Below are 26,633 nucleotides of genomic sequence, written 5' to 3' on the forward strand. Positions count from 1 at the left end.
CATCTACCGGCCACTCCACACGGCGCCAGAACCCAAAAGAACATCAAAAACATGGCCACCGTTATGAAAACCTCAAATTTCACATGAAGAATGTTAACTCTAAGAGCATTCAGGCTCTGATTTCATAATTCCAGCATATAAATTTGAAAACAGCATTGGTCCAAGCAAAGGTTATGTCTCGCAATTAATCATTATCGAACAAACAAACGTCTTATTTAATTTTCACGTTCAGTCACCGTCACTAGCACACACCAACTACGGTTAAGTCCTCGCCTCCAATCTCTATCCTGAGCCAGACGAATGTAATTCACACCCTTCAACCCCATTACCCTACCAAGATCCGTTTTAATACATGTTCCGGCCTACGCCTTCTGAGTGGTGTTTCTTAATTCTGTCACTATAAGGTGAGTACATAGCTTCGTGTCCTTGACCTTTCCTTTCTACGCACACAAATAAATTGACCCGCTGGTCACAATGTTTATTAACAAATATCGTGACCTGATATCTAACAACTATGACGCCAGTGTAAGCTTCTAGCACCAAGCTGAGGAAACTAGAGAGGTCGCTATTCTTGGCTTTTCCTTCTGACCTAAAAATAACTCCAAGGGACATTAAGTATTAAGGTTTAAACCCGATGCTCGGGCGGAAATATGGTCGGACGCCTACGATGATCCCACCTGCTCTCCTACTGAAACTGCGATTAATCAGAACACGGACGGCTACTTGGCCAGCATTCCTCACAAACATTCTCTACATGGTTGCGCGATTAACATTCAACTTGGCATGCACCTGGCAATGTTGCTCGGGTAAGTAATATCGTCCGGTGGTGAGGGGGGGCATTTCGACTCATGATGTGACACAGTCTACATCACAAGACGAGTTTAATGACTTGGATATCCGTGATCCCTACCAGACACTACATCAAAATCTGTGCGGCCATACGTGACAAGGACGACTTCTTTTGGACAATGTAACAATTCTGGAAACAAATGCTTTCAATAACACGACAATGTTCTAATTTTATTATATCCTTCTAGTATTTTGTACTGTTCGGAAAAAAGTTTAATGCGTTTGTTAGATCTATACATAAACTATTAATATACATAAATACTTCCATGGGTCAGAGTTCTTAGAGAAATTAATGTTTTACACTGAGGTATTTTGATTCAGTTCATATTCTATTTTCCAGGATCCATTTTAAAATTATTCTCATACCTACGCCTGGATATCCCAAGTGACATCTTCCCTTGGAGTCTATAAACTAAAACTGTGTACTGTTTTCTTGTTTCCATCATGCATGCAAGATGTTGCACCTAACGAATAGGCCTATTCGTTGATATAATACATCCACGCTTAGACGAGACAGCATGTTACTCCAAAAGTCGGTAACTACCTACAAGACTACACGTTGTTACATCCCAAAGATCACAAACTGAACTGTAGAGAAATAGCCAACAGTGATTTAAATAGTAGGCCTGTAAGTTACTATAAGAAAATTCCTGCGACTGTTTGAAGTCCTGGAGCACTCTCGCCAGGAACAGGCTAATAACCTACTTATGACTCACAGCGACACACAAATTTTATTATTATTAGTGTAGTGGCGCGTCTCGTTCATCCCAGGAAGCAGCAGACACCGTAATAACCAGAAAGAGACGCCTCCACATCCCGATGCCTGGATCATCCGATATCTTCCTGCCTTCTTGAGAACCCTCTACCGACCTGGAAACACCGCCAATACTAAAGCCTACTATTGAGCACAAGTCTGAACCATGTCCCTTCCTCTCATCACAGTTCCCAAAATCCAGTACTGTAGTCTCCCCCGACTTGAAAACGACCGATTTTACAGCCCCACCAAAATTCTGTGCGCATTTCCTGTCTCCCCCATCCGACCTGCGTATTGAGCACAACCCATTTCCAGCTGACTGTGTTAATAACACGTGATCTGTACAAATCACAACGCGGTTTTTCGTCATTCAATTACTTTATTTCCAACTTCAATCCTCTAAAATCCAGATCTTTTCCTGAGTTCTTACGTCAAAATCACTTCCATCTCTCGCATCCGGACTTTGGAGCCCTTTACAAAAATCTTAAAAGGTGTTTACATTTTAGGCGTTCAAAACCGAAAGTTGCAAAACGCACCTACAAACTGCACATAACAGGACGATCGCCGTGATGAGAAAGTAAGCACCTCTGAAACGTCGGTAAACTTCTGCCAGACTACACGGAGAAACGACCCAGAAGACAGTCATCTTCATCTGTGCCTTCAGCATCTACGTCCCTAAGATAAATTTTAATTGTACTCCATCTACGCGCAGGTCTCTTCCCTCAGGATATCAATCCGAATGTTGTACAAACGTCGTCTTCCCATTTATTTCAGTTACATTTCTCGTGCATCTCATTCTCCTCAATGCAGTCACTCAAACAATATTAAGAGACGGGTGCAAATTCTGAAGCCACTCATCGTGTGCTTCCTTATTCCGATCGATATGTTATCATCTACGCCTGTATGTTCTTCCAACAGATAAACCAAGCTCTTCAATAATTTTGCTGCACTTCAGTTAAAAGACTTTAATAATTGTTCTCAGTGACCCACGCACAGCTTCAAACCATTACTAAATAATCATCCAAATATATAAACTAAATTTAGATTTAAATAATCTTAAAACATAAATAAATCGATAAATATGTAGCGCTATAAACCTATGTCGATTGACATCCTTCCTTAGTATATAATATGGCATATTCTTGCCATTTTACACCAATAAAGGCTATGTAGTTTACTTACTACATTAAGTAACATTAGGTTAAGAACAAGAATCACGCAAAAAAAACTTCGTATTCTCTGTCCCTCTATCCTAGGAAATGCGACTGGTACGGCACTCGTGTGTGGAACGGCAACTAATGATAAAACTAACATTACTGCTTCGTATTCGAAAGGACTGAGACTCCAATCTCAGCCCGGAGACCGGTTATCCTGATATTTTTTTGCGGTCTACCACAGTCTCTCTAAGTAGGCTTATATGCTGAAATAACATAAAATACGCCAAGACCGCTTCCCTCCTCTTCTTTACCAATTCATTCATCATACCATTCGACATTAAACAAATGGTGAAGGTGAAAAACACTAGTTACATAATCCAAGACTTAATCACTCTCACTGAACAACAAAGAATCCTTGAAACGTTTCTCATAAAACGAGCCAGAAGACCATGGTTTAAATAACCATGCAACATTCCTGTGCGCTCTGCCCTTAAACCCATTTGTTCCGACTTGGCAATCAAAGTAAAGCCCAGACATGTCTTCATACCCTCCCGATTCTTTTAAACACACGCCACTCAAAAACTTCGCTACAAAAATCAATGGCATGTCGATCCCTCTTTGCATGCAAAGAGCGAAGTATGTAAGTAATTTATAACAGGTCTTGCCGGAGTTCATCCTGATATAAAATACTAATGGATTTACTGTAGAAAAACTATACAGAATTTAGACTTAACAAAATTAAATTTTATGCTTGTTACGAACAACAAAAATTCACAATAACACATACGTTCCGCAGATAAGAGAGTAACACGCATATATTTAGACTACACGCATTGCATACGTGTAAGAGAAGTTGCCGCGATTGGAAGGCGTTGCTGTAAACACGCAGAACATTCAACAGACTACAACACGAATTGCGTACTATCACGACTTAGTTTAAGAACGGTTACATTGCCTAGCCTTTCTTTCACAATCCACTCAAGTTATGTGCATGGGCACAATTAGGGAAAGGGTCATGGCACCGTGGTTAGCACTTCTGCTTCGTCTTTGGAAAGCAGTGCTTTAAAACAGACCACGACACGTCTTCCATATGCTTCCGTGAAGGTGGAAAGGCGTAGATAAATTACACGACATATTATAAATTAGATCTATCTATGGCAAAGTCAAAACTGTTTACAATTTAGTATTTTACCCTCCGTCTCGTAATCTTAGAGAGAAACACATTATATAAACCGCGTTGTATGCTTTGCTCAACCTTGATTAGAAAAAAGTACAACATGAGCTAAAATAAGATACTCTTATTACTGTACCTTTGATATTAAAGGACATACGTCAAACCTTGCACGAAAATACAGCAACGCAAATATTGTCAACAACTCATCGGTGTCAGGATAAAGGGGTTAAGACCTAAAACTAAAACTGCTGCTTCTTTACAGCCTGCATTTCATATTACCTGTAATTCAGCAAGACCATCAGTTCAGTTTCATGGTCTAGTGTAAACTGTATAATAATTTCTAAAATAAATAAAACTTTAATAAGCATGGTTTGTGAGAACTTCCCAAAAGCTGTTTATCGTTTCCTCAATTTCCAAGACTTATGCCCCTTTAACCTGAAACCGGCGAATTAGTCCTTGTAAGCACGCGGCACACTTCCAACAACACCGAAATCTCAGTGTATGCACATTTTACAGGCAAAAATATTATTACTCACCAGACCAGCTAATATATCCAAGTGGGACAGTGCACTACTAGCAATGACGCGAGTAACCCGCCCGCTTGGCACAACGCAGATATTAACATGAAAATTGCATTGAGGTGACAGACCAGTCACAGTGTCAAAGAAAAACTCCATTCGAATCTCGGCCCGAACACCGACTATCCTTAGACGCTTCTTAGTTTCTTCGTTTATCTAGGGTTCGGAAATGCAAGATTCAACACCTACCAAAGGCCACACTTCTCTTTCTCTATTTTCCTGATAAGAATACGCAATGTCCGGAGTATCCACACGTCAGGCTTTTCGAAAACAGTACGTCCAATGATGTAAGGACCTCTGAAACGTCGACTAATATTATGACAAAATCAAAGAGGATACGATGGGCAGGACATGTAGTTCGGAAATTAAAAATGAGTACAATATTTTGGTTGGAAATCCTGAAAAGAGAGACCACTCAGAATATCTAGGCGTACATGGAAGATAATATTAAAATTGATCGTAGGGAAGTAGGTTTAGAGAGTGTGGATTGGGTTCATCTTTCTCTGGATCCATAAAATTCGGGGAATTTCTTCACTATCTGAGAGTATTATTGGCTTCCCAAGAGGGATTCTCATCCATGGAGTTGGTTAATCTGATAAATAGCCATCAGATGTTTTACGCATGTACTGGTAACGCTGACGAGTTAGCACGTCTTGAATAGCATGACTGTGTGATTCAGCACTCCTGTCACTTATAGTCTTCAGCTTGTTTAATTCAGTCCACCCTTTCACACCCGATGTACTCAACACACATTTTAATATTACCATGGAATCTATGCCCAGTCCCTTGAGCTTTTCTGACCAAAATATTGTACGCATTGTGAGAGATTTGAAGTTTTTTTTCTGGGTTTTGGGGGAGTATAGACTCTTAAGCAGATGCGTAAATGTCGTTTCGAAGAAACATACTGTCTCCATCTTCAGGGACTAAACAATGGCATTTACCTACAAATCCACACGGCGCAAAAATCCAGAACAACAACAACAACAACAACGTTGTATGCACTTCTCACCTTCCCATTCGTCCTCTGAATCTTGCCCGTTTCGTCTTCAATCTGATCATCTTAATAATATATGGCAAACAGTACAGACAATGAAGCACTTTGCTTCGAACCGGGCACATCATAAATTCCGCTGAAGTTAGCCTGCTCAATACTGAATCCATCAGTAAAGTAAGCATTCTGGATTCAACTTTCTTCAATGCCATGTGTGCCCTGTACAAGAAATCGTATGAGCCAGGACAACTATGCATGTGTGATACATATACCTATGATACAATTCTCCAGAAAATCTACCACGGCATTGAAAATGTCAGCTGCCAGCAATTTTTAAAGACGGAGAAAGAAACTTTAAGAAATACAGGTGCTTTTTTAAAAATAACAGAAGAGACAAGACTAATGTTGCGGTGAGAAGACACACAACTGAATTGCTATTACCAGCTACTATCTCGTGCCAGGTTCTAGAACAGTTTGTTCCGCCATGTCGAATTTATCCGACACACTGTCCAACTGCATAACACGAATGATATTCTAGGTTCTCACGGCGGAGAATACGAAGATGGCCGCCTTCTGCCTTGGTGGGCCGTGTAATCTGGTAGTGGTTTACAGACGGTCCATCTAGAAATCTGGTAACACTAACCAGAAATAAAATTTCACTTATAACTTTTCGTATTTAGTGGGTTCATAGCCTATTTCAAGGCATTAACTGTTTGTACTACTAAGTTTCAGAGAAAGTTTACTGTAGATTTGAACAGAGCTTCGTGTAAAACAAGATTTACATTGGAGCGATTGGGTAAGAAATTCGGTCGCACGCCGTAATACAATGTAATCTGATTCGGTTACGTAATTTTGGATAAATGTACAGACGAACGTGTCCTCGGTGCAATGTGTTTATGTTATACTCCTTTGAGGGGGGGGAGACGCATTCATGGCAGAAACGACGCCAGCAACAGTGTTAGTAGGAGGGTTGTGATGCCCTAGCGGGAATATCCCGAAACATCTGTAACTTAAGTTTCAATTCGACCATGCGCAAAACCTCTCTCACATATTCGTATCTGACCGTTACATCTATAAAATTCAGACGAGGTCAAGAGTGTTAAATTTGTTTCCAGTAGAATCGCATCAAAATGTCAGATGTCAGCACAAACCAAGAGGTGTCTATTCCCGGGTAACACATATACGAAATGTTATTTATTTCATCTCGCTTGATTGTGTCTGCCAACGAAAACAATGGTTCTCGCCATTATAGTGTAGATGACAATTTGCGTAGGCCTAATCATTCAGAAATAAATATATCATTTCACTAGGGTAGGTTGTCATAACAAAGCCTTATCCATTTTTTCTCTCCTTCCATAAACGCTCTTCTTGTAACCGCACCACACTTTAAATAGGGCCTATTCTTATTTCTGTATTTTTCAACACTGGGCCTTGTTAGCCACAATTTACTTATGTCATAACGTTTCATGTTATCAAACGAATCCCAACACTGTATAAAAACAAATAATTAACGTCAAATTCCAGGGGCCCCTCTGTTCACCTATTGCAGGGATGTAGGAGAAAATGTGCCGTATGAATTACTCCATCTGAAAGGTAGATTCCTATCATTGCCTTTGGCAGATTATGCCCGCGAGCATACCTAAAATAACATGTCCCTAAAACGAAAACTATGTATATTCATAAACCGTTCAATAGCGAAAACTCTAAATATTGTGTGATGTGTAATTTTTGTTGGCGAGAATGCAACTCTTTTAGATTATGTTTTAAACCGGGGAAAAAGGTTGGCAGGTTGGTTATGGACCAATTTGATTGCCAGATTAATGCACCTTTGTATTCCCATTGAATTCTCAGTGCTAATGCTAGTATCAAGAGTGCGAAATACTTACGCGGCAGAATCTTTCACATTTCAACCACAAATAAATGTTGACACTCTAAAACTGCGAAAATATAACAACAAATCTAATCGTACAGTTATACGAGGTGCGATCGGAAAGTTTCAAGACTGTGTCAATAGAGGGCGAACCGGATGTAGTACGAGCTTCTGCCGCTAGGGGGTGCGGCCTACATTCATAGTGAATCAGTGTGCCAGCCAGCATCATCGAATTAGCATTTGTTTCTTAGTTACGGGCGTTTTGGTAGTGCATTACACCGACCCTCCTGCGATTTCGGAATGGCGTGTGCATCAAATTTTGCCAAAGACTCGCCAAAACGGTTACGGAAACCTATGAAATGCTAAAGCAAGCATTTGGGGAGTCCGCAATGGGTCGTGCACAAACTTTTGTGTGGCATTCACGTTTTAAAAATGGCCGAACCTCTGTCGATGATGACGAGCGTTCTGGACGACCATCTTCGAGCACAACGCCCGAAAATGTTACGAAGATTCGGCAGGCCATTCACGAAGATCGACGTCGTACCATCAACGACTTGTGCGACATTGTTGGGATAGGCTATGGGACCTGTCAGCTGATTCTAAAGGAAGAACTCCACATGCGACGCATCCTGTATGAGGACCAGAAGCAGAATCGACTTCTCGTTTGTCAGGAGCTCAAAGATCTTGCAAGAACCGACCTCAACTTCCTTTCTAAGCTCCGTGTGACTTCTTCCTCTTCCCAAAGATGAAAATTCAGCTAAAGGGAAGGAGATTTGAGACGACAGAAGAGATTCAGGCAGAATCGCAGATGGTGCTTGACAGGCTGACAAAGAAAGATTTCCAGGGATGCTTCCAGGCTTGGCAGCGGCGCTGGGATCGTTGTGTTCACTCCCAGGGGAACTACTTCGAGGGTGATGGATGAATTTAATACCTGAGATAAGTGTACGGGTTTTTATACACGCAGTCTTGAAACTTTCCGATCGCACCTCGTATATCTTTTCTGAACTAAACTGAAATTCAACTTAAAGCATTTCATAATCACTAGAATATTAATTACCAGCTGCTTTATAACACTCTTCCTTCCGGAATGTTTCGATTTTATGCGCTGAAAATATTTTTAACTTGCTGAAAACACCGAAACAGATTCAACTGATAATTACGTTTCTCGTACCTTCGCCTCTTACCACCGTTCTTCCTTTCCTCTATTCCTTCCGTAATTTTAGAAGTACCTCTAAAAGCTGCCTAACAGTACAGCACCCGCAAAACAGAACATTCTGCCACGTAGCGCTAAGAGATTTCGGTGAGCGATTCATAACGCACAACCATCAGTATCCTGTTCCCGAATATAGCGACAACAGCTACATCATGAGCATGTCTAAGAAGTCGGCAACCACTTCCAAGTCACATGTAACAACTTCTCATAACCATGCACGTTTTAGTTAAGGTTTTATCACTTAATATTATTTTTTAACAATATGTTTACACGTCTGAGGTTTGTATGATCTGAAGCTTTCACGGCGACTATGTATAATAAATTCTTCTCGAGCTACCAGCCGTGTAAGGTGGCTTAATGAACAAAACACCAAAACACGGCTGGTAGCCCGAGAAGAATTTATTATACGTTTGTTCTTCAATGACGCGTTACCAACTACATAGGCTATATAAAACACGATGATAAATTTTGAAAAGCGAAGGATGTGATAACGTATTGGCTAATTCGGCCTATCGCAAAACCCACTGGCGATGGTATGGAGCACTGGGGAAAGCGACATCATCCACTTTAAATTCCAAATAGACTGCTCTATACTTAATCTAAGACCCGCAATAAGAAGCCGAGTCTAATCGCCGTAGTTATACTGAGAGGAATACAACTCGAGACACCGAAACTTTCAAAAGATTAGGCTATTAGATTTTACAAAGTGTAGTGTACTGATTAACATTCCTGCATTATGTTCAAACATTTCGGCTATCCTGACAGCCTTTACACTTTTCTGTTGCTTCCTTAAAATATGCAACGACCACTTCCCCACCCATCGTTCATAATCACCCTATCATTCGACGCTGTATAGGCCAACCTATGTAAATGATAAAGAGTCTTTAGGTAAATTCAGATTAGGACTTCATTCGTGCCAAATTACAGCCAAATATCTTGAGAAGAAAATACAAAGGATGCAAATGAAGGTAAAGAACGCTTGGCAAAAGTTTCATTGGCAACAGACAAAACCACTTAAAATAATAAAAACAAATAAACTTCAGCCTGATAATAGACAAGAAAACGTCCTGTATTAAACAAGATTACAGGTATGATTTCGTTTAATCAGGATGTGCCCTTTAACGTCCTCATATACTAATAAAAATTTGCTTTGCTATCAAAAATCGTGATTTCAGTGGAATACAAATTTGACCCTGTTCTGAAACTGATCACAGTGGCTGTTTGTGCTGGAATAAACCAAGGTGAGATATCCGCCCAGGTTCATCCGCCAAACACGACAAAAGAAAATGAGAGTTGCAGTACCAGAAACAGTGCCAGACAAGCAACCTACGCAAACATCAACTGCAACGAAGTGTTTTCGGAAAAACTAATGCCAATTCGCTTGCAACTTCAAAAATAGGAAATGAGTAATAATAAATCTGCAGCTAAGTGACGAACAGGGACAGACAAGGAATGTGGCAGTACTCAGACCCCAACTGCAAGACAGCTATTGTTTAAAAATATTACATCACAGAATCTTAATTCTACGACTTTCTGGCATTCAACAACACAATAAGAGTTTATTACGATTTGCAATTAGCTGATTTTTACGCACTACAAATTAAATTATTTAAAATATATCACACTTTTCTAAAGAATAAGAATGTGTTACTTTCAAAGTAAATCATTAGTTACTGCATTTGGTTAATTACGTGATCTTTATTCTGTTCCGCTGACTGTTCTTTGTGAGTCCCAATTCTTCAATTACACTTAATCTATCGATTTCATCCGATCCTCATTACAGCATTCTTTGAACTCAAACCATTCTTTACTCTGCCACACTGCAGATGACACAGCTAATGTGGACCCACACTTTTTGCTAACCGCAACACTAGGAAACCTTCGATTCCATTAACCGAAGCGTATCTCGACACACGTTTTCCTTAGAATGCAGATAATACACATTTTCCTCCACAATTTTCGCATTTCTGAAATGGCGTCAGTAGGCATGTGTATGGTGCGATTCTGTATCCAACATCTCGAAGCAAAATAATCAACACCTCCTGGAAATGAATTCATTAGACTACAAAGTTTACGTCTTTTAAACACATGCTACACCACGCGTAGCCTGTATGCTGATACTGAAAAATCAACTATGATTTGAAAATTCATCTCCGTGGTGCATTAGTAGAATGAACGGCTGCAACTACAAACGTTCAGAAATTATATACTCAAACTGTGGATCAGGAATGTTATGGCGTGGTCTATTTTTTACTTTAAGATACCGTTCGTACTCCGGTTAATCAAAACGTGAAAAATCCTCATAAGACTGGCTGGTAGCTCTGAAATATGGGGCAACATGCATTATTTCTCGGTCTTAGTAAACAACGGTAAGTATGAGGAAAGTAATGCACTTTGTCCAGTTGGAATTACAGGGTCACAAACTCCAGCCCGCATGGCGAGACGTCTGGCGGAAATCACAGGGCCAGTTACGCAGCCCTATAAATACACAACTTCGCGTAATTTAACGACCAGGCCTTCTTTTACAACGCCACAGTTTTGCTTTGAGAAATGAAGAGACAGAGTGACTACTGAATTACACAAATTTATAAAAACGTTGATGTCCAACTTCGACCCGTGGAGAAATGTCAAGATGAGACTTCAGGTTCTCATAGGGGCGATTACGAAGATGTCTGCCTTGTCGGTTGTTGGGCCGTGTAGTCTGGTAGAAGTATACCGACGTTTCAGGGGTGCTTGCTGCCTCAATCATGATAGCGTAACAATCCAGAAGACGGGTATCGTCAAATGCCATGATGCCGGCCATCAATTTTAACCCAGAGTTAAAACTATGGTGTAAGAGGCCTCAGTCTTTCACCGCCCGATCATTGGTTTCCTGGCTTCAAAACCCGTCAGATGAAGGATATCTGTCGGTGTATTTCCTCATTCAACTTCCATGCGTAGATACAGGCTTTGCGATAAGCCTTTCGCATGTTGAAAGTTTCCCGTCGCATGTGCAAAAGAGTAACTCGGTATAGTTAACTAAAAGGTAAAAGGCGTGAAGATTATCTGTTAAAACTCTTATGGGACACAAGAAAGCATGCGCTGCTCCAGTGTATCAGCAATTTCTTCTTGTTTGTAGGCTTAAAGGCGCGTCGCTTCAAAGGTTATTTGCACCTACGTATTATAGTCTACTGGTTCTTCTAAAAATCCTAATAATAAGTACATGAATATGATCCTGATTTATTTGCGTTTATTTAACAATGCTATCAGTAGCTCGGTGTATTAGCGTCGAGAGATCAGATTATGAAAAATAGTAAATGTCAAAGGACATGAAAGGAAAGAGAGGCAACTGTTGGAAAGAAAATTGCCTGCAAATTCTTGTGGAGCCAAAGGACTCACTATGGCACGCTGAGTAAAAATGAGTTCTTTAATTTGGCAGAGCCGTCAGGCTGTTTGACGACTACGTGGGTCATATTTCATTTTTCGTTTGCCTTCAGTCCCTGCTGCTTGTCTGAAGTGCTGTTTCCTTACGTAACACTGCCTGTGGCTTTGCTCCGTACATTCTTCATTCGGTTTAATATCCCACACCTTTTATACCAACGGGAGATGATGGAATAGCAGTAACACAATGAACTTTGTCATATCCCCCCCCCCCCGAATAAATCTTGACTCAATTCGCCAAGACATTCCCTTCACATGTATCCACTTCTGTTCGTTCCGTACAAACCTCCTAACCATCACAATACATGAAAAAATAATGGATTACTGATGAAGTTGTTCTGGGTTGTGACACCGTGTAGACTCGTAGGTAGTTAGCAGAGTTTCAGAAGAACATGTTACTACGAGTCTACATGACGATACAGCCCAGAAGGACGTCGTCATCCTCACCGGCGTGAGAATCTCAACACTCTCATTGCAGAAAACTGTTTTCGATAAACAACTGACAACCGACACCCACAGTGGAGAGGAAACTTAACACGTGTCGAAACATTCAAAATAAGACTGACCATTTGCACAGTGACGTGCAAGAACCAGTGAATTGTATTTTGCTAGAAATCTTTTTTCTACATCCCCGCGTTCAGATACGTTACTGTAGCATTAACAGAGGTTATTACATCAAGGCCAGTTATACAAATCTGATCGACATGTGCTGAGAGAAGAAAGTGCGTAATGTTTTCACCCGCTGATCTTAATTTGTCGTGGGTTTGTTAAGCCCTGCCCATATGGTCGAATACAGAATCATGGCTAAAAGGTTATCGAAGAAATGTCAGCTAATTTCCAAATAAAACCTACATATACAAACCAAACAGAGCTAAGCGTTTCAAATATATACCTTACAGTGCAGTTTCCTTGTAATTCTACCGTTCAAAGCACTACGCCGTCAGCTTAAAAGCTCGGAGAACGAGCAAATTCTCATCATCCTGACCGAGTGTACCGTCATATTCCACAACCCATCCAAGTAAATGTTAACAGATCACAATATCGATGTTGGTCTTCTGCGTAGTACCGCTGTGTGGGCTTGTAGGTGCATACAATCATCCGTCTCCATCTTCAAGGTTGAAGATGGAGACAAAATATTTGTCTGAAAAGTTAATACCCCTACCTACAAGTCCACATGGGGTTACTAGCCAGAACAACACCGAGTGCACCCCAAGCACCACGATAAGTTACTCCCAAATCGTCAACAATTCACAACTACTATTCTGTAACACAAAACATAATACCTGAAGGCTTAGAGCAGAAGCGTTATGCAAACAAACCGAAATAATCAAATTTATGTGGGCTGTTGGACGCTGTGCCACAGCCCGTCAATTACATTATTAAAATGAGCTTGCTGACAGGAGGGCGGTGGCAAGGCTGAAGAGTGGGGGGCGGGAAATTTATATGCTACACTCGAAATCAGTCCATTTTACTTACTTCAACGCTGGAACGATGATCGGGTCAAATCTCTCGTCGTTCACCACTCACTGTCTTCTTCCACCATGGATCCAACATCAACTAAGTTCAACTACTTGCTCAACAATCAACACGGCCCCCGCCTTAATTTTTCCGGTAAGACAACAAAAGAATTAAAGAAGGGGCAGAACGAGGGTGTGAGAGAATACGTCGTCTGCAGCCCCCTCCTTATATGCGCAAGGAATCTGGCAGGGACGCTTGCAGGGGCGTGGCGTCGCGATGAACCGGCCACCCTAGGCTCAGACGCGTCCCCTCCACCCGTTAACGCGTGAATGGAAGACACACACGTGGTCAGATTGAGAGCAACTGTAACATGCCACTTGAAATTTATGTACCCCTCTCACAAACCACTATCAATTTACGCGAGTTCATTATAATTAGGCCAAATGCATAAGGCCCATTAATTACAAAATTACGCCTCAAACACTTTGTGGCATATGAAACGCGCAACATCAAGAGCGCCCACAAAATTAAACTCTTCTTGCCAATCAAGGCGGAGTTCCGAGAATCTACACCGAAAAGGACACATCTCTTTTCTTCAGATATAACTAAATTTAACTTGGTCGTTCACGTTATCCCACTGAGAGCACTCCTGTTTCGAATTCGAAATGCACTGGTTTCGAATCTCGGTACAGATGCCGTCCATCCCGAATCATTTTAGTTTCTTGTCCCTCACGCAAACGACAGGGTCGCTTGTAAGATTTGAGGTTTTCACGGCGGTGAGTATGAAGATTTCTGTCTTCTGGGCTGTTGCGCTGTGTAGTCTGGTCGATGTTAACCAACGTTTCAGATGTTTCAGAGGTCTTACTGCCTCCGTCATCGTCAGACACGGTTGCTTCCTTTCAAATCCGTATTCGTTCATCGTACAAAAACCATTACGTTTTAGTAGGATTTGAAGTTTTCACGGCGTTGAGTCCATTTTGAGTTGTAACGCCGTGTAGTCTGGCAGAAGTTTGCCAACGTTTCAAGACGTCAATAAAATCTTCTCGGGTAATCAGCCGCCGAGCAGGCAGTCACACAGGCGACTTCCGAGGATCCAGTCACATCAGAACCCTGAAGAAGGGGGCAGAATTTGTTCCCGAAACGTCGGTTTACTACGGTAACCATTTAACGCGGCTGATTGCCGCGAAAGTCTGAAATCCTGTTTCAAGACGTCTTTGCTACATCTATCAGACTCATCGCCCTAATGATGGAAGCAGCAAGGGCCTCTGAAACGTTGGTAAACTTCTACCAGACTACACGGCGCTACAACCTAGAAGAACCATCTTCATAACGTTTTAGATTCAACGCTGTATAACCAGTAAAGGTTAGTAATATCATCAAATAAACTAAGGAAATTCAAGTCGTTTTCAATTAGTCCTAATTTTCTTTAGAAAATCTTAAAACAGTAAGATAATCTCTGTATATGCTTAACCTGAAATGAAGAACGTTTTACATGATGTTGCGCCGTGTATATGGCAGCCATTTACTGGCGTTTCAGAGGTGATTGCTGCCTCCATCACCAGGTTGATGACAGAAGACAGTCATCTTCATACTCGCCGCCATGACAACCTGAAATCTCGCATTATATCGAGATCGCGCACTCCCTCTTGTTCCTCGGTCATCAGATCGTTCCCAAGTTTCATCTTCAGAACAATTAAATGAATTTGGATCAGACTTGGTACAAGAGGCTTACTCTGAAATTATTTTAATTAATTTAATTCTGGTTCAGATGTATCAGATAGAACTCGTATTTCATATAAAGATGTAAATTGTACTCTCGACAGATTCGTTAATACAAACTAAATACAAAAACCATGGAAATCTAAGTCATAAATGGGAACCGGGAAGCTCAGTCAGCATCATGACTAGGCTACGATTTGATAGACCTGAGTCGATTGTCGGCTGGGACACACGTCTCTTTGCCACAGCGTCCAGACTGGTTCTGGGACCCACCCAGACTCCTATCCAATGGAAACCAGGAGGCCTCTATCCCAAGGGTAAAGCGGAATGGGTGCGAAACTGTCGAATAAGCAACGGGGCCAATTTCACCTTAATTTTTAAATTATGTGCACTGATGAGTCAAGCAGCTGAGAAGCTCCACTTGAATTGAGCACAGAGTACGCTACAAGAATAGTAAATGCAATCACTACTTACAGTGAACATATAGAAGCCGCCGGGTACCGGTTGGCCGCCAAATTTCACACTCAGGGTGTAGTCACCTGCGTCCTTTACTGTGTAATAGATGCTGAACGTTCCATCTCCATTGTCTTCAATATCGATGTCCAAATCACTGAAACAAATATTAGTAGATGCATCTGCACAAAGCTGGAATATTTTACTGCTTACTCTAATTAGATTATACACGATATAATCAATCACAAAGTCGTAATTTTGTTATGTGTCCTTAAAGTCTATTAAAACATGTCCTTCATTTTCGACCAGTCAATAAATTATACCATGTCATGTCCTAAATGCCCAAAGAAACTACCAGACATTGCACAGACTGTTTCCCCTCTTTCTTCTGAAAGCTTTGAACAAATGTAATTGTACGTGTGTGTGTTTTCTTTCGCTTAAAGCTCTTGAACGGACAAACCAATTTGCATCAAACTTGGCATTTATTAAAACCAAGAAGAGATTTTAGTACGGTCAAAACTCCGAAAAAGAGTCCTGGGTTCGAGTCCCAGAGAGGGTGATTTCTGTAGCTCGGAAATTTGGCATGAGAGATCAACGGCGCCAAGACAAAAATTGCTTGCTTCGACAAGGAGATTATAGGAACGAAGTTCATGACCCCGAAAAATCTGTCCTGGAATTCGAGTCCCGGTAAAGATAAAACAAGAGAGCCAATACAAAATTTTTGTTTCGGAGAGGAGATTACGGGGACAAATGCCACAATCCAGAATAATCTATCCTGTGTTCGGGCCCCGGTAAATATGGTTTCCGTATATCCGAAAACACGCACGTCTCTGCAGTCCATACACCATCATTAAACATCTACGAACAAATAAACTTCGCATTCGATGCTATATACTCCGAAGGTAACAAAAAATCCAAATCAGGGAAACTGTACACAACATTATGTCTACGGAGTGGCTAACCAACGACAACACAAAGATTCAACACCGCTTTTTCGTGAGCCAGCTCCAGCCACCTTCTATCCTTACATCCTACTTCCCTAACACCCAGCTTCATATCGTCTTCCCATTACCTTCTATGCCTTAAAAGCTGTTAGGTCTGCCTCTGATAATTGTGCACGAATTTACTGTCTGTCACTTGCGGTAAACTCCCAACGCATCTTCTGTTTGGTTCGGTGCCATGAGAATATAAAGTGACTCATGAATCACATTATCCCAACAGGTCTAACAAATACAAACTTTTCCCTCTATACACAAGTACATTTATCCCTACCCTTTTCGTATAATCTACTCTTAAAATCGAATTAGTATATAATTCGTGTACACGGACTCGGGGAACGTTCAGCAGACTGTTCGTGATATTCGCTGACTCAGAGCAGTGTAAGTGTCCCTCAATCCAATCGAGTGAGGATAATAGTCACATGAGCGGGATGGAAAGTTTTGTCAACAGACACACAGAAATCTGGCATAAAACCAAGCACTTCATCTGCTGGCAGCTTAAAAGAAAGGCTCTGGGTTGGTAGGCAAATACACGTATTGCCTCGTAGCCCAATAAAACACGCCGACCATCAGCTATACGCTTAAGAACTAAACTGTACTTGGTTATAACACAGTTCACTGTAATTTTTAAGAACCGACTGCTAGCTAGCAAGCTGGTCACTGACGAGACTTCCCTAGCATGGACGTCTGGTTCATCGAGTACTAAACCGTCCCACAGCGACGAGGTGGTAATCGCGGGAGATCCTTGGATTCACTGTTCACTTTTATACCATTGCACTATTTCTTATTCATTTCGAGTGAGAGTGAAATAAGTCCACAGTTTTTTGAACAGCGGTTATCAAAGAAGCAACTTGCTGACTTCACCGTCCGTCTGAGGCGTAAAGAACGCCTTTTGAATTTAAGTGTACTCCAAAGATTACACCTCAAACTGGGAATGTTGCGGCCGTGGCCTATTCCAGTCTGTATTTATTTGGATACAACCCGTTACCGCAGTACCAACCTCCTCATGTGGTATCGAATTGTGTAACCGGCATATTTTTAATGCATACTTATTTATTTATGGCTGATTTGACGACGCTGTCTGAAGATCGCATTCTACAATTTTGTCACACACGAAATATAAACTTCTGCAGATGCTTCAAAATTGCAAAGCACAGAGTAGCTGTATCAGTTCTTAAAATACTGACTAATACATTTGGGATTCTTCCGAAAGTAGTTTCTTAGAAATCTACATGTGATTCGCATCTATATTGTAGTAGTTGTGTATTGTTCTTGCTTCTGACAAACCCCCAACGGATACCGGTTATGCAACACGCTTGACAAATGGGTTGGAGAAGTTGCCGAAGCGTCACGGCGAACCTCTTCACGGAACACATTACTCCTGTTTCAGACATGTGTTGAAGGTGATATTATGCAAAAACAGGGCATAGTCACTTCTTTGCCCACAAATCATTTTATAATCTTCCACTCATCCGACGCTATGTAAACCATGTATCCCATAAAGTGTCGTTAAACACACCAAGAATTAAACAATAAGTGAAGTACGTAAGTATTTATGGGACATTGTAAAGGTAATGAAAGGTGTGTCTTAAAATATCCTGCACCTCAATGACAAACTCTCTACCAGGCCTTAAAAGGCGTTGAAATATGAGCAGATACAGAAATAAGCTTATGTTTTGCCTACATGAAAATAATATACTGTCTATGTAAGAAAGTTTGTGAGCTGATGGAACTTCGTTTTTCTGAAGAGTGGATAATTATCGTTCACTGGCGTGCACAATTCGCAACCTTTGGTCCTCCAGTAAAGTTGTGAAGAACGACGACATTCCTCGCGAAAGTATATAAATATAATATAAAATTACATTAAAGTTGGAGGACAAAGCATTGTTGCTGTTAAATTAGTTTTAAATTTGGTTCAGAAACGCGATACTCACGCCTTGAACCCCACTACCTGGTACATCAACATCAGAAAACCTGCTACAATCATTAATTACCATAAACATCCCACAGCCTTTTCACTGTTATTGGAAAGAATATTCTCCATACATTTGTCCAGCGCCGTTTATATCCCATACTCTGTCGCTCTACGCTGCAAAGGCGTGTATCCCACTACGACTGTACCAAAACATGAGAGTCGAGAGAAAAAAATGGTCCCTCGGTTAACGATAAGATTCCACAAAAACCATAATTAATTTAAATTATCGTTAAATGAATATAGAAAATACATGTTATCTGCTAAATTCGTTCCAAGACGATAGGAAATTAGCATTTTTTCACCCTAAAAACATAGTTTATAACATATAAACACACAATTTTAATAAATAAATATGTAAGCATTAATATCGTTAATCGTTAATCGATTGCATGTAAACCGAGGGATTACTGTATAGCTTAATATGCCACTCTAGTAGCACGCTGCAATATACTCTGGCCCTTTTTTTGGAACTTCTGAATGCTAATTTCATTACTCTGTTACCTTAATTTAATATAAAAGAGAAAATGAAACAGAACACATTCTACATATTTACGAATCCACTTAAAATAAGTCACGCCACGAGTAATAAGTATGCTATGGGTGTTATGAAAGGATGGTACTTCAAAGTGTCCTTGGGGCATAAAAGATGAGACGAAATTACTTAACCCACGAAAGGATTAACAGCAACTTTAAAGAAAATAAAACAGTTAACTTGTTTTCAATATTTTCAGCTGCAGATATAATTCGAATTATTCAAACAATAAAATTAACACAAAAATTAACCATTTCTACTAATGATCTTAAACTATTTCATCAAATTCACTTCTCTTTATTATAAAAGCATTTTTCTTCTGAAAATAAAACTGCCATAATCCCATTCTTATTGCCGTTTATCACAAATTCTTCACTTCTTCCTGTTGGATTGTGGATAGCCGTGGAGATAGCCCACTGTACGTATAACAGAGTACCCCTGACTTCTAAGTATTTGTAAACATGTCAGTCGGGAACAAAGCAGTGCACACAGCCAGTTTTCCTCTGTTTAAAAACTCAGGGGAGATAAAGTTCTACTTAAAACACGCAGACAAGCCAGTTCTTCCTGTTCGTGACAAGTGTATCGAACACACAAAAATCCTGATTTACAGAATAATTTCGTCCAATCACTTCAAGTGACATGGCCTCTAATTTGTACATTACATAACTCGCAATACTGACACAGTAACAACTGTGCACATTTAATGGTCCTTCTCGACTACAACTGTTTCCGTTAGTGTACTGAATCTAGTGTGAGTCATTAACTAGTGTTAAGGGGGCAGTATGATTGAAAGGGGAATGACGATGTGTTATCTTCATCTCTCGCCCCTTCCTTTATCCGTCCGTGTCCCTTTCCCAACCGTGCTACGTACCACAGAGTTCGCAACGGGAAGGTACAGATCTGCCTAATGATGGAGGCAGCAAGCACCTCTGAAACGTCAGTAAACTCCAACCAGACTACACGGCACAACATCCAAAAGACATACATAAAACATACGTGTGCAATTAACGGAAAGTGGCATGGACACGATCTACAGAACCGAAGTGCATGTGCTTTTATAGCATAATTAACTGATTAAAGCGCTGACATAATTTGAATATTATAAACAGCCAAAGAACACCAAGAAAATGTCCACGTTTAAAGTTAACATTAGGATAAATTCTTCCCATACGATTAGCAGTGCCGGTGAATAACACGACGGACTTGACAAACCCGATTTGCCGATGTACCACGAGACCTAATTTAACATTTACAAATACTCGGAACGATGAGAAGTTTGTGGCAAGATTCTGAAGCATTCTAATCGTAAAATTAAAACTCCAAGCCATAAGAAAATTCAGGTATTTTTCATCGTATCATTAGCACGAATCATTAAATTAGAACATAATATATGAGCGTATTCTATAATATATTCGTTTCAGTGTATTTTAAATAAACGGCCTAACACGGTTTCCAGCTTTCTGAATTGGTCCCCATACAAAACGTTCAGTGATATTTTCAATTACTGGTGCATGCATGAGATTTTATTTGCTGATTGGTTTCAGCGTCACACAGATGACATTAATGTGTGCTGTATTTGTTTTATCCTGAAGATAACTGTAGTCTGGGTTGCAACTCCGTGTAATTTGGCAGAAGTTTGCCAACGTTTCAGAGGTACTTACTGCCTTCTTCGTCAGGGCGATTACTCGCATTTCGGAGTAGTGGCGTAGTTTTTACGCCAAGTGGTTCCGAAGTAAACATGTTTTAGAAGCATTACTAACCTACGGATTTCGAAACAAAATGGGGGGTCTGATTAGTTTATTCGGCACAGCTTCCATCGCGGACAAATGCGCCCCCATCTGTATTTTAAGACCGCAGAGCTACCAGTTGAAATGTCTGTTACGACAAGAAAAAAGAGGTACGACCCGAAAGTGATTTGTAGCTTGGACCTGATTTTAAAATTTGGCAACAACAATACCCCTACCGTACCTGTTGTTTTAATCCAAGATGTGCCAACTCCTGTGTATATAATTGCCCACCCTAAGCCAGACCACGTCTTGGAAATACTTCTAACTCATCAACAATGGGAGTTCTATACAAGTTATAATTAAACAGCGCCACACAGAAACTGTTGAGGTACACTCAAGGAAAATAATCTTCAGTCGACATCAGACAGGTCTTTATAGAATAATAAACATTATTTCAAAACAGGGATTGAAGTTACAAATTTTCAATTAAAGTAGCCACCTTATTTTCAACACTGTTGGTTGTCTGGACTTCGCCCATCGTTTAGTATTCTAAAACAACATACAAAGTTTCGGGGGATGGTTCTGCTCCCGTCTTCACGTGAAAATCCTATTCTGAACGCCCTCGTCCTAATAGCGAAACGCGAGGTCTTGTTTTGGAATATTAAACGATGGGTGAAGGCCACAAAACCAGCAATATAACACCACCGTTAGAGCACTTTACAGTTTTAGCTACTACTTATTTCAGTTCAACGAAATGCGGATCGTGGATGAATCCCCAAGCAAGGACCATGCTGGCTGGTCTGACCAACAGCACGAACACGGCACTGGTGAAAACCTATCTGTCCATCAGTACTGCAGCCAAAATGGGGCCACGGTCAGAACTCGGGCCATAGTCTAAGCGGAGACAATGACAAAGGGCCCTATTACTAAACCAGTCAGTCGGAAGTCTAAATTGATGACAAATTCACCATAACCTGATGACGAAGTGAGATAATGGGGTGATGCAATGACGATAAATGGGAAAGGAAAGGCAATCCAAGTGTCTGCAATTCTTTTACGTTACAATGATATTCAAGATTTTGAGGGCGACTGAAAACAACCATGAAAACCTCGGAAAGGGCAACTGGCATGGATCGAGGCATAAACCAGGCACTTTCTGAATACGGGTGATTTACCAACTAACTGTCATAAAAAGAACAAGAAAACAGCACAAGAAATTGTAGGCAAATTAATCCGTCTAACAACTCACCTTGCCAATTCTTTAACGATCCGTTGTTATTAGACCTAATCTAGACAATGACACGTCCTAAGCTGATTTCCAGTTGAAATACAGAAACCAACGTCTATATGAAGGGCTTTCAGCCGAATGTTGTTTCAGTCTATCGAGTATCGTCGCTGAAATAACATTTTTCCGTGGTCGTCATATTGGTATTTCCTGTTTTCCTAAAAAAAACACGTCAACAGAAACTGCATATTTTTCAACCAATATCTGCCATCATAATTTAAAGACCCAACGTTCAGGCTACTCGCGCTAGTGTTGTCTCCACTTGAGGCCACCATGTTGGAAATGCAAAAGACATGAAAATAAGAAAAATACAGTTGGCGTAGTCTCTAACGTATCACGAAGAACGGCCAAATAGTCTCTGGGGGATAGACAGACACTGGCACCTCAGTAGCAGGGTTCCAAGAAATAACTATTCCTTCAGAACCGAAGACTGACAATAAGTGTGACAAACACAGATTCCACATCCTACGGTTAACAAAACGGCCTTATGAAGATGACTGAATCACCCTGATGATGGAGGCAGTAAGATCCAAGGAAACGTCTGTCGGTATCTACCAGACTACAAGGCACAACAACCCAAAATAATAATTAACTATGGGCTGGACGACCAGAGTTAGAATTCATTCAAGGGAGGAACTTTTCTCTACGATCGAACTGGTTCTAGGCTCCTTCAGTTTCTTATTCAACGGATACCGGAAGAGACGCTGATTATGCACCTCCATCTAGTGCCGAGATCTAGAATGCCTCAACTCCATCATACGCCTTCTGTCGTGATGCTTACGCACAGAGACAGTGTACCTTAATTATCTGGCACAAGTCTTGAGGAAATGCGGGAAAATTCCAATAGCAAAAGTCAGAACAGTTGGTCTAAGAGATCAAAATACTGTCTTCCGAGTCGTTGCAACTATCTTCCTTTCAAGCGAAAATTCCTAGGAACAGACCAGGACCAAAGCCTTCCCGTCCTCTCCAGTTCACAGCACAAAATCATCCTCTCAGAAAATTTTGTGTGAAATAACAAGTACAATTGCTTCAGCGCAATTAAATTACCTGTGATCGTACAAACCGGTCGGTTCACCCAAATTTTAAAAGGCACACAACGGAGAAAAGTGATGAATTTTGACTTTTGAAATCAGTCCGCGTCCCGCATAAAACTCTGTAATAATTCTGGTATGTCCACGCGCTCTGCGTATTTCATATTACTTTCAACGCAACCAAAATTATTTCCATTACTGTATATAAGTAGCAAGACGAATACGTTATATACACATGAAACGCGCTTACGAATCACCCACACACGATGGAACACGGAGAGAAATTTCTTGGAAGCCTGGGAAACGGTGGAATTATAAATAGGCAAGAGAAGCATGGCGTGGGATCGAGGAGCTGCTATCTTGGTAGTGCCTGGGGTCGTCTCAATCTTTATACCTCGTCGCCCTTATTATGCCAGTGGCGGCCTGGTTTTAAGAAATTATTCAAACCTATAAGAATTTACATTAACTTTTAATTCGGTATTATAAAAGACTCATCAGTTCAGGAGTTTTTACTCCAGACATTCTTCTGCTGTGTTTATTGTGGCAATGATGACTGAATCCTTGTCTTCAGTACAGTTTCATCTACTTCTCAGACACTGTGTAATGTGGTCTTAAATCACAATACATCTACATTTTCGCTACTTCACGGCAAAAATATTATGAAACCTAGATTTAATGGTCTTTTTAACTCAAATGTAATCTGAACAATTACGCAACATAAGAAGGGGGGTCTCAAAGATATATGTCATTATGCACGTCTCTATAGACACATAAATCACACAACAGATCAAAGATTTTCTACTGACTACCGTTTCCCAATATTTATCACCATCATCATCTGTATCCAAAGGAGTAATTAAGTTTCACCATCATTAGTTATCAGCTGATGGCTGAGTAGTCCAATGACAGTACTACCACCTCTGTACTTGTTGTTGTTGTTGTTATCACAGTCATCATTATTTCTTTTCTGACCTGTAATTGGCTCCTGTCAGTCAGCTCATTATAATAAAGAATTGAACTGAATTGTTGTTGACTTTGTTACACACAGTGGCTACTTAATTGGCACATGGTGGAAGAACCACAATCGCCATCAGCGTCGCCAATGTACGGATGGAATCTCTGTTCCCATCAGTACAACTTTTCCCAAGCAACCAGTTCCATTTTTAAAACCAGTTCCCTTTAGCTTTAGATGCTTGTACATAAATATCACAACATTTGGCAACTGTGCGATGAAAATGGGCTTTCCAAACTCTTCGGTTTGAAAGACATCAAATTTATCTTTCAAACCATGCACTTTGCGCTTTCCCTGCGCAGTTGCCAGATGTCGCAATATTCTGTTACACTTGCCCAGCAAATTCCATGTAGAGTGACAGAGATTCTCAACTTTATAAGTAAATCTGGTTCCTGTGACGTGTCCTATATTTAATTTACAGTTGTCTTCACAGTCAGAATTGGGTTTCTCCCTCTTTATCTGTCTGTCTCAGAGATTTGCAGCTGCTGCAACTCCATGCAGCAAAGCCATCCTTCAACAGTTGGTAATTAATGAGCTAATCAAAAAAATGGCCTGACTGTTCATTGCCATGTTCATGAAAGCTCTAACCGCCACGGTGGTCTAGCGGTTAGAATGCTGGGCTTGTAATACCGGGGTCCCGGGTTCGATTCCCGGCGGTGCTCAGATTTACAACTTGTGTTGGGCAAGGCCGTGGTCTAGGCAACACAGTTTTTTCCTCCGGGGTTTCCCCGGTTTCTCCATCGCATCCCAACAATTGCTCCACTTTCATCATCTCGCAAAAAGGGGGGTCACAGCAGGAGCGTTAAATGTCGCGGTCCCGATCGAACCCATGTACTGATGGGTCGTGAATCCTGCTAACCACCAATGCACACCATGCTGAATGGTGTGTACTGGACACGAAAAAAAAAATGAAATCTATTCCCATAAGTTCTGGAGGTTTGTGACAATGTTCGGTTGTCATTGTGGGAAACTGTTCTCTGAACACTATCCACTGTCTCAGTCAGTAATGTGACTGATTATGCGGTACAACCAGACTTTGATTCTGAGCATGTCTGTGGATATAAGGCGGTATCTCACCATGGTAATATGGTCAAAGCTTCACCTTTACTTCCTCAGTAAGTGCTCTGGTGTTTAAAGTAAAAGGTTTAAATTCATCATCTGTAATGTGAAGATTTTTTTTGAACAGTCTATTATCTGGGTAAAAGAAATGTATGTACAGCCTGTAGGAGGGTACTCTGTCTGTCTGCAGGTAAAAGGAGGTCTGTCATACACAAACTAGTCTTATTACGAAGTCGATATGACCTACCCATACGCTGGTTTTAACATCATCATTAGTCGACTCGCATGCTGTTATACTTCTAGACAATATCAAAGCAGTTTTTAAATTTCTTCAGAGAAAACAAGTACATAATCTAGACAAAATTGAATCTGTTGTCAATTCAATCATGAATGATAGTTACAATAGCTTCCATTCTAAAGTACTTCAACTTAGCTTCACACTAACTAACGAAGACAATCCTTCAAATACTGAGGCTATCCAGCTGGTCAAAAAATTTTCAACTTGTATTCAAAAGAGAATCCTGCGACTAGAAAAGTACTTTCACACAATCTGTAAAAATCCTTTATCATTCTCTCAACTTTCCTTAACACCCAGACATACCAAGACATAAATCCTGAAAAAAATCTCCTACGCTTAGAAGTAAGCTTAGGTTCACTCCACAGCAACTTCATGATCTAGTGCTATGCTATTTTTAGTCATAAAAATTCTGTTCATGAGAGATATTAAAAAAGAAAGGCGCCAGTTATGACAGAGAATGCTACACTTCATGGGTTCAAAAAAACTGGCATCTAGCCAATAGCGTTTATTTTAGCACAAGTAACACAGACATCACATCACACAGTGCTGGTGTTAGTGTTACGGGGAAGTATTACGCACCAAAATCTCCAAGTTTTCTCTTTATCCTCCATAGCAAACACAATAAAATATCTGGTTTTAATAACATCATACAAGTCATCCTGCTTGTCTCTCCACTTCTAAACAATGTCAAAATGACAATTTTATGAACCGTGGAACTCTGAAAGCAATCACATCTATTTTGTGGTATCGTTAGGATTTGTCTTGGGGGACTGAGAATGAGACAAAACAAATTATCAAAACATTTTTAGTGACCAGAACACATACTTCCCCAGAATTTTTCAACAGTAGATAGTAGACAGAGTTGGCAAAACTAGGTATACATGAGAAACTGCGGATACTTGAAAAATGCAGTTGGCATAACTGAGAATGATAAGGGATTGTTTTAATCATATAATTAGGACTTTATTGTGTCATGATGCCTTTAAAACCTGACTGTTTCATGAGTAGTAGTTTTTAAGTCTCAAGTCTGAGCCGCCTATAAGTTACAATTAACTTTTTCAACTTCAGCAAGCGCCCAAT

At 40.5% G+C, this 26,633-nt stretch overlaps 1 protein-coding gene across 7 annotated transcripts in view; it reads right to left on the reverse strand.

The window, feature by feature from the left end:
• Nucleotides 1-26,633, reverse strand: part of cher (filamin A protein cher) — a 144,440-nt gene that overhangs the window by 50,419 nt on the left and 67,388 nt on the right. For 5 of the 7 annotated variants that reach the window (XM_022060777.2, XM_022060779.2, XM_022060776.2 and 2 more), the window contains one exon: nucleotides 15,658-15,793. In XM_022060777.2, the coding sequence (XP_021916469.1) occupies nucleotides 15,658-15,793 (136 nt within the window). Of the gene's footprint in view, nucleotides 1-13,482; nucleotides 13,651-15,657; nucleotides 15,794-16,708; nucleotides 16,860-26,633 lie in introns of those variants that run through there. The other 2 variants (XM_087355776.1, XM_087355777.1) reach the window with 2 other exon arrangements.

This window comes from Zootermopsis nevadensis, unplaced genomic scaffold (genome assembly GCF_977971745.1).
Source record: "Zootermopsis nevadensis isolate Lab colony 2312 unplaced genomic scaffold, Znev_1.0 Znev_ptg000025l, whole genome shotgun sequence".
NCBI lineage: Eukaryota > Metazoa > Arthropoda > Insecta > Blattodea > Termopsidae > Zootermopsis > Zootermopsis nevadensis.